Consider the following 10,588-nt stretch of genomic DNA (forward strand, 5'->3'; position numbering starts at 1 on the left):
CCAAAATAGAGCAGCAAATTCCATTGGGTGAGATAAAACACATTTGAAAGCAAAAACAAATGATTACAGATTGGATCAAATATAAGTAATTTAGGACTTATCACAAAACAGTATTTTGTTTAAATCAACAATTCCCCATGTGCTGTTTCTTTTCTTCAGTGTCCGTATCTGGCGTCAGTCCCCGTATTAGGGCTGACAAGCAGTAATTGCATTTCATTGGATCACTCCGACAACTGAGTTAGCATTTTGCGTTTAAACCTGCACCACAATTTACGACAGTTTCCCTCGACCACGTGGAGAATCAAATTCACACTTTTCTATACTTACCATAATTTAATTTTAAGATCAGTCTCAATAAAATATTTCATCGAAGGTCACGTCAAATTGTAACATGTGTAATGTCAATATTTCATTAGCGTTGTAGGCTGATTATCCCGACCATTTTCGGCTTTGTTTGTTTGTAATTTTGTATGTTTGTGTCATCATGATCTAAATATGGTTCAGCCGATTATAAACAAGAAATCAATCTATTTGCGGGTAAATATTGCATTAACATTGTATTGCATCTGAATGTTGACCATCGGAATCCCATTTCTGGTTTACACTTATAATAATAAACAGTTCTATTATCTACTTAATGTGTCTTTTCATACACAATTAATAGTCAGAATTTTTTGAGGAATGGAACTGTTAGCTTGGTTTTATAACAACTGTGTCCACGATAATTGTAATCGGTGTTAATAATTCGGCGCTAACGAACACAAGACATGAATGGAATTTGCGTTTACATAGTCCGATAGGTTTATTAAAAGAGACAATGCAACCTGAAATCAACATATGAGAATTGTGTTGGTACGAATTCTGTGACAATCAGTTAACTCAAAACAATATTTGGCTTCATCTTGCTCTTTTCAATTTGTAGTTTAAAATTTTAGTTGAACATAAAAAGCTAAATATATAAAATTTTGAATGTACTATTCGAAAAGTATCATTATTTTAAAAAATTAGTGGTTTCAGAAAAACTATAGCAGACATTAAAAGCGTTTTTATCTCGAATATTTAAATTGAAAACTTATATAAACTTTTAAAAGTGTATCAACCAAGGGAGTATTATTATTTTTTATATTTTTAAAATATATTTTCCATAAGAACTAATTAAGAGCAATTTTATTGTTATATTTCTAAATTTTAAATATAATTAAACCCACAAATAATGTTTTATTTTTGTACAATTTTTAATAGGTTTCAAATGATTCAAACACAAAAAACAAAAATTCTGATAATGTTTTTTGTAGGTAATTAAAAAGTGCGTTCAATAAAAAAGTAATAAAGTATTTATCAAATGATCGGAAAAATTAGAGGCCTGATTAGAAACTTTAAAAATATCAAATATATATAAATTTTTATAATCTCAAAAAAAAAATTATTTTTATTATTATTTATTATTTAAATGAAAAACAAAAATTGTGATAAAAAGTCAATTACATTGTAGATTAAAAAGTTTGCATAATTAAAAAATTAAATTGGTTTTCAAATGCTCTTGTAAGCATGTTTAAATATTTGTAATACTTTCTGAAGTTCCAAATTTTTGAAAATTGGTACGAGGACTGAACAAAATTTCGTTCTTTTTAATTTGTCATGTTTTAAAGTTTATTATTATTTTCTTATATTTTAAAAATTAATTTTAAAAGACTGAATGTTGTATATAGAAATTAGTTTTTTTAATTTTTAGAATTTTGATAATTTTTACCAAAAATGTTTTATTTATGTAACTCTAAAACTGTAAAATGAATAATCTTAATGCAAAATAATTATAAAAATTATAAAAAAATATTTAGTTTCAAATTCAAAACATATCTTGAATTGTTTATCAAAGGATCTGAAAAATTAACTAGTGTATTTAGTTTTGTTTTGTTTCAAATAAAATTTTGTTCAATTTATTGTGGTTCCTAGTCATAAATTTAAAAATTATATGCAACAGTATTGAACAAAAGTAACAAGGAGTTTTTGAGGAAACACTTAATCACTGATACTAATTTTATATTAATTATATTAAAGGAATCTGAGAAGTATCCGTCGTTCTCATCACATTTTTGAAATAATACTTTTCACGTCATACTTTCTCCAGTTTCAAAAATAGTTTAATAAAAAGTTTTTTAATCAAGAAGGAACTTAAATTTATAATAAGAAAATTGGTTTAAAAATACGTGGACTGGACAAAATGAAATTTGTGCGATAAACAAAAATTTTTACAGATATGCTTCTGACATGCAATGTGCAATTCTTTACAAATGTGTTCCGGAACGGCGTTATGAAATTTTCAGCGACCAGTACAAACAGTGGGAAATATTTTTGCAACAAATTATGTGGAGCATCGGCTATAACGTGTCCGCCTTAGTGGCATCTTCGTAGCATTTTCGTTACACATCTACCCCTACCCCTCCGCCGCCCGGCATCCCGGTGAGAACGTGCGACAGCGACAAGAAAGTTTACTTTTCCGGCCACGTCGTGATTCTATTGTTGTGAAACGTGTGTCGTACAGGATTTTCACGTTGTGACAGTTGACTGGGTGTCCCGCGAGACAGGATGATTTGTGGCGTTGAGCGGCGCCGTGACGGACACTGGGGCCCGCTGACAGATACACATAACTGGTCCACCAGGCGTGTATGTTGCCAACGCCGAAAGTGTCCACTTGACGGGCATATGTTACACCGTCACCAATCATTAATTCCGCACGTTGATCCCGTCCAGGTACTCCTGGACTGTTCCGGTCCGGCGTTCAGTTGCACCGCGTCATGAATTTGTAATTTCACGCAAAACTAGTTCGAATTCTGGGGATTTTATGCGTGATTTAAATATTTTTACGTGTTGGCTTCGCAACAGCACGTTCGAAAAACTTCTCGAAATGCCCAACTTTTATTCCAGTCAGATAAACTTAGAAAAAATGTCGCCAACGCCACATTGAATTTGATTAAATTAAACAACCTGCGTAAACACAATGTTACGTTTAAACAATTTTAATAAATAAAAAAAAATACTTATTTTCCTTATAGTTGCAATATCCATAATCCTTTACTTATTTTATACTTTTAATTCAACATTATTTTATAATAACTACTCCATAAACTATTTATTTACAAACAAGCATAATAATTTCATACATTAGAAATGGAACATCCAATTTGAGAGATGTTACAAGAAACATGTAGTATACGAGAGACGCGACTCAGGAATTCTGAATATATTTGACGACAATTAAGATAAATTTGTGGGTTGTAAATATTTCTATTCCTAAAATTAAAATGATTTGATTAAACAAATTGATTTTTATTAAGTTATATTAACAAAATATTTGGTATTATTACATACTTAACTAATAATGATAATAATTACATTTTTCAAACATTAATTAAAATTTCATTAGTCTGTAATTAATTTAGTTCTCCTATTATTCCCTAGTAACGCAAACAGTACTTTTATAATTTTAGTCAGTAAAAAACATTACTGTTCAAATTATTAATTTTAGTAAGTTATATCAATTTAGAAAATAGGTAAATGTAAATCGACTTCGTATTCAAAAACATCTACAATTACATTATTTTCAGAATAATTTTAGCTTATGTAAATTTTAAAAATAACGCAATTTTTAAATACACACCACTAATTTTCTAAACAGTTACAGTTTTGATCATCTTATTGTAATATATATAATTTATATCAACTAACTTAATTTATAGTGGTTGGAAACAATAAACACACAAAACAATTGAGTATAAAGGATGTAACTGCAACCATCTACCATATATTCAATCCAGAAATTCTGAGGACATATAATGATAATTCAAATGATTTTGTGAATTGTAAATGTATCGATACTTAATTGAAACAAATTAAGTAAATTAATTCCGGCTTTGCGTTTACAAATACAAATATTCAATAAAATATTAACAGGAAAGTTATTTATGGATTTAATTATGTTTGTTTGGGAAATATTTTTAGGAAGCTATATTAACAAAGTATTTATTATTATTAGTTAATTAACAATGCCAATATTAAAGAGTGATTTAACTGGTTTGTAATTAATTTAGTTTCCATAGTGGTGATGCAAATGGTACTTTTATAACTTTGTTCACTAAATTTTTTAATTTACAAAGTACATTTCAGCATTATTACTTAATTAATAATGATAATATCTATTTTTTCAGTGCACTTTTTATAACATTAAGTATATATGCATACAATTATTATCCGCATTTTTGATTAATTATCATTAATCTAGTAATTTAAATCAACAAATTCTAAAGCTTCCTGCGATAAATAGGTGTCACTTAAATACAAGGTTTTAATACACTGAAATTGTAAACGATTTTATTCATTGCAATGAACTACGATCTCAGGTGAATAATCATTATGTCACGCTAGAATAATAATAATAATAATAATATGTCTTTTAAACTTTCGAGATTTTGGAAAAGTTCATCCTCGCAAATTTCATCAAAATGACGTTTTACCTTCCTTTGACCAGTTTTAGAAAATTTAGAGTTGATGAACCATCTTTCTGCTACAATATTTGCTTGCTTTTTTAAATCTTCAAATTTATATCTACACTTTTCCAATTATTCAAGACAGATTTGCGAACGATTCATTTGAATATGGCTAAAAAATTCTAAATTTGTTGTATGTTTCGAAGAATGTATGCATTAAAACAACCCCTCTTACTACATCATCAGCTGCCAGAGCAGTACATTGAGTGTATATCGCATTTGACTCGATATGGCCTTTAAGTTTTTCAACTATACCTGCCTTTTATGGTATTTGTTCTATCGTATCCTTGTCCACTACACTTATTTGGAGGAATATTTTTGTTATTTATAGATTTTATAATGTGGTTGGATATTCTTAAAGCAATTTGATCTTTATTTTCATAAAAGAGAGCTCTTGAGATTTCATTTTCATCTTTCTTGATCATACAATATTGATAAAGTTCATATAATTGATCTCAAAAATATTTTGAGTCGTGCGTTAAATATGCATGAGTAAATTAGTGAAGCTATTATTTAATTTATAAGTGAGTTTTCCAATTTTAGAGTCAGTACAGAAAAAATTGTATTTTCGGATATAAATATTTTATCTGACCCTTTAATTTATTTAACAATTCTTCTAAAATAGGATCATACATCCATACTCAACAATAGTAAAAAAATTTCCTTTTCATTGCTGTCTGTGCCTATCCCTAACGTCACGAATTGCTAAATTAAAAGTTGATGGTATCAGAGTAACATCCAAGTGTCTAGTGAGCACCGGAAAGATTTTTGTTTCTTGATTATGGACTCTAGTGATACATGTAATCGCCGACACGAGAAGCCAAAAGAATTTTCGATGTCTCGTGTCTTATGTAAATTTTTCAAATAACACGGTATGTTTAATTAATTTTAATAAATATAAAATACTACTATTTTCTTTTAATAGTTGAAGTCTTGATAATTTTTTACTTATTTCAACATTGTTTTAGAATAACTATATCACGAACTATTTAATACTGTTTATGTGAACTAACTAATTGATCGTGGTTGAAAACAATAAACACGCATAATAATAAACGTTTCATAGCTCAGCAAATAGAAATGAAACATCCAATTTGAGGGATGTTACTACAACCATATAGTATAGATTCAACCCAGGAATTCTGCACACATATGACGATAATTCAAATGAATTTGTGGTTTGTAAATAGATCTACCCTTAATTAAAATAAATTAACTAAATTAATTCTCGTTTTGCGTTTACGTATACATAATATTCAATGTAATATGAACAGAAAAGTTATTACAGGATTTAATTTATGTTTGGATTATAGTTTTTAAAGGTAACAAAATAATTATGATTTAATTAATTAATAATATAACATAGTAGTAATTTTCTAACTGCCCCATAATGACTGAAAACATTATAAACGTTTCATATATTATAGAAATGAAATATCCAATTTGAGGAGTTATTAAAACCTTACAGTAAAGATTGAATTCATGAATTCCAACGCATAAGACGATTATTCAAATGAATTTGATTTAGCCTCAATTAAAATAAATAAATAAAATAGTAAATTAATTCCAATTTTATATATTTATTAGTATTAATTAATTAATAATGACAACATAATTTTTTAAAAGAGAGATTAAGGTTTAACTGATTTGTAATTAATGTAATGTAATTAATTTTTCGTATTATTTCATGGTGATGTAAATATTATTTTTATAACTTTACTACTAACTAAACTAGAAAATAAGTAATTATTCTTATTTTATAATACTTTCAGAGTATGTAATTAGTTACATGTATTTAATAAATCTAGATAGAATGCAAAAATATTAGGGATCAACATGAACAGGTGTTCAAATTGAACTAGTTTTTAATTTAGCTCCCATTTTTCTCTCGGGGGATGCGATTTCATTGTTCATTTCTGCACTTTGCCACTTTCCCAACCTAGAATACTGTACATAATGCCGCAAAAGAGAAAGGTTAGAGTGGAGGCACAATGCAATATTCAAGATCTTCTGTTTGAACTAAGGAAAATAAATTGTCTGGCTTGTATAATGGATGAAGGGAGTTCGCAGGCTAAAATGATGGCGTGTTGCCGGGAAATCTAGAACCGTGATGCTCCACCGCGTTATACTTGTTGAAGCTATTTAGCGCTAATATTCACCCGGACATACGTCGGGACTAGACAGACAGACACTTTTGTTCGACTCAACTCGCCGCACCACTTTTGACAGCCCTTTTAATTATTTCACATTCGCATTGATACGTTCCGGTGCCCGTCATGCGGATAAGTGGAGCACTTCATCGTGAATAATTAATCGTTAACAGTGCATTAGGCTTACTCAAATGAGCGCTTCTCGATATCACTAATTACAGGCTATAAGAGTTTACAGAAAATCATGAAAGTATATGATAAATTGCAACATATCAGTGCTTGAGTATAATGATTTATGTATCCTTTTAGTGAAACTCTTAGACTAAGATTTGCGAAGTTATACAGGCTGAATGTTCTTGTTGCAAAGTTTATACAATGTCTTGTAGTGTCCCCAAAGTTGCCTTGTTAGACTAAATGTAATCGATACACTGCAATTAGTTATGCAATGTTTATGCATCTTTTAGAATCCATATTCTACTTTGATAAACTTACCTGTATTAAAAATTCATTCACTGTTTTTATATTTAGGTGAGTAAAATATTTATAAATTTTATATCAAAGAAAAAATAAAATATACATCACTAATTTCATCTATTTATTTTATTTGTCTTTTTATAAACATAACAGTTACAAATATTTATTATAAAATTTAGCAGTCTCATCAAATTACAATTACAAGTATATTTCTAGTAATAATCTTTAAAAACTGCTAATTTCATACACTTCAATATTAACACAATAGTTATGTGACTAAAATTTGTTAGGTAAAAAAATTGGAAAGTAATTTGTTGGTACAGAAAACAATTTTAAAAAGGTGTCAGCACTTTAAGACTGACCCTAGGATTTGGAGTTGAATAATACGTAACCGATAGCACAATTTCGAGCTGTCATAAAGAAAAAATATATACATCCTCTAACAAGTTAATAGGTGGCAGATGGACCCGTCAGCACAATACACGCACCCATCCGTAATATGCGAAAACTAATATGATTCGATTTGGAAGTGATAGCGGCGATTTTTGATAAATCTCGATTCCCCAGAGATATCAGAGGGATAAGAAGTATAGGCAATAGTTTCCCCGATAGACGTTATAAATCTTGGAATTCGATCTTGAGAGAACCATAAATTGCACCTGCGATCGCGAATAATGCTAAACGGCACACCAGCATCCCCAATGCAAAAGGATACATGATCGTTCATAAACATTTATAGAAAAGGCACTGGAATCTTTTCGTAATTGAATTGTGACGGTTACTCTTTAAACTGCAATTTACAACAAATACATTCTAACATACAAGTAATAAAATTATAAAATATAGCTACATTAATCTATGCCTAAATTGTAATAGTAAACAGTGTGCTACTCTAATTCACGAACACTACGTCATCATCGTCGCTAATAGTGATACACTCTGAAAACAAAAATATTTTCTTAACTTCAAACAGATATTCATAATTTGATTTTGTAATATTTTTATAAAAGATAGCTATAATATATTACCATCTTCTGAAGATATCTCAGTTACAGAATTTAAGTTGGATTCCAAATTTGTATTTATTTGTTTATCCGGCATATTCTTTGCTTTTGCCTTTTTCTGCAGTCTCTTGAATTTTCTACTTTTTTTATCTAGCTTGGCCAACTTGGCTTTAGCGTCTACATAAGCTTTTCTAACACCATCAATACACTGGTACAAAGTAGAAATTCTCTCTTCGGAGGTCGCATTCTCATCTAAAATAAATATTAAAATTATACAACATGAATGTTGCAATGAATCTTATATGCATACCAAAAACGGGGATAAAATTATATCGTTTTCGTTTAGGAATGTTGTCAACATTATTTGTATTATTATATAAAATATCATCTGTCAGGTTATCATTTCTATGGTTTTCTAAAAAGAAAATAAGTGAAATAAGTTTTTTAAATAATCTATACATCATACCAGTTCTATAATTTCTCTCTTGCAATGGAATTTCCATATTATGGTTAGATTTTCGATTTCCACTAAGGGTTACATCTTGAGACGAATATTCTTCTGCCTAGAAGTAGATGTAAAATTAAATTACATAAAATAAAAGTGCAAATAAGTACTTACCATTTTTATTTAGATATTTCCTATACCAGTTCTTTTATTTTCTGATTTGCAAACTAAATATACGATTGTTTTAATAAATCATCTGTTACCATAGAAATAAACAAGTGACACTGGTATATATAACACCTTATTTTAGATGAAATTAATACATGAATTCGCCATTTTTTTGAGTGACATTTTAGGTAAAGTTTTCTAAGATTAGTGCGTCAAACCTCCGAAAAAACTATAATGCCATCTCTCGTTAATTAAAAAAACAATAGGTTTGTCAAAAAGATGGCGCTGTTGAATATGATTATTAGATTAAAATACATTTAATAAAAATAATCATATTCAAGAATGACACTTTTATTTCATAAATAATAAAACACATTTATTGCTAAAATTTAACATTCTTTTGTTTCTTCTAAAATATAATAATATAATATAACAACATTAACAAAAGTAAGACAAAAACATACAGATCGTAATTGTCTGTTTAGCAAAAAAAAATTTTTTCTTGTATTAGTTTTTGATTTTAGAGGGTTTTTCTCTTTTTATTTTTTATATTCTCTATATAATTAAGAAGAAAAAAGATACTCTTGATTAATTTTGATTATCAAAGATATTTCAGTTTTAATGTTTAAATAAAATTAATGTGATTTTTGTGATAAAACAAACGAAAACAATTGTGTATGATAAGATACATTTGATTACTTTAGATAATTAAATAATGAAAAAAAAACTATTCGGGCCCGTCCTTGCTCCTTTCTATTTTCAATAAATGCATTTTGTATTATTTGTAATAATTCTATGTTATTGACTGGCAGAACATAAACTCGTTTTTTAATTTCGCCTCACGCTGTAAAATATAACGGATTAAGGTCTGGTGATCTTTGATGCCAATAAATAGGAATGTCATCCCCAAACCATTAATTTGAAAACTTTTGAGGAGCCACTGACAATATTGCCAACTAAAATGGTGGGAGCAATATCCTGCATATTCCAACAATCACGTCTTTTGTCCAATGAGATATGTTCGAGCAATTCAAGTCGTGTTTCTAGAAATTGAAGACACTTCTCTATTCAAATTACCAGGAAGAAAAGTATAGCCTAATGGTATATTCCCCATGCTACAGCACAAGCATATATTTTAAATGATTTTTCCTGCATTAGGGTTTTCAACAGCATTTCTAGTGAAAGAAAGAACCACTGACAAAATTACACCCTTAATTAATGATAAATCTCCTAAATATCCTAATATCTAAAATATCTTGAGCTTCTTTTTTTAATTAGAGGGAAATTCTTACTAGACACACTCCTGAATGGAATTCAGTGGCAGTGTCGGATTCACACCGATTAACAACCTCTCTCCGGACGCTGATCCGAAGATCATAGTCAAATAAGAGACATATATGGATGGAAAAGGCAGACATGTATGCGGGGCATATGGGTTTGCTGAACCAGAAAGGCAAGCAAAGATGCCAGCCACCTGTCAACTGAGTTCGGAAGAGCAAGATCAATTAGAGATAGATTCGGAGAATATTTCTGGGGAAGGATTGGAATTGCGGTTGGATCCGTTAGGTTCCCATTGTCACTGGTTTGTGGTACTGAGTCCCAGGACTCAACAAGTTTGGTCTTTCTCTATTTGTAATTTTAGTTCTTAATGTACTTGTTCCAGTTGCTGTGATAATAAGAATTAATCACTTTTTTCTAAATTTAGGAAAGTTTAATGGTTTTAAAAATATTCAATGGCGTTGAAAAAAGGGAAGGATCATACAGAATATACACTACTATATTTTATTTTTAGGATAATACGTA

The 10,588-nt window shown here is 29.1% G+C and overlaps 1 protein-coding gene across 1 annotated transcript; it reads right to left on the reverse strand.

Annotated features, from left to right (window-relative positions):
- Positions 1-7,275: 7,275 nt before the first annotated feature.
- LOC109596287 (uncharacterized) lies at positions 7,276-8,898 on the reverse strand. The gene is made up of 5 exons (XM_020011800.2): positions 8,792-8,898; positions 8,639-8,735; positions 8,483-8,587; positions 8,197-8,424; positions 7,276-8,107 (listed from the first exon to the last, which is right to left on the reverse strand). The coding sequence occupies exons 1-5, from the start codon at positions 8,792-8,794 to the stop codon at positions 8,061-8,063; spliced, it is 480 nt and encodes a 159-aa protein (XP_019867359.2). The 5' UTR covers positions 8,795-8,898; the 3' UTR covers positions 7,276-8,060.
- Positions 8,899-10,588: the final 1,690 nt, after the last annotated feature.

The sequence above is a fragment of the Aethina tumida genome, chromosome 3, assembly GCF_024364675.1.
Source record: "Aethina tumida isolate Nest 87 chromosome 3, icAetTumi1.1, whole genome shotgun sequence".
Classification (NCBI taxonomy): domain Eukaryota; kingdom Metazoa; phylum Arthropoda; class Insecta; order Coleoptera; family Nitidulidae; genus Aethina; species Aethina tumida.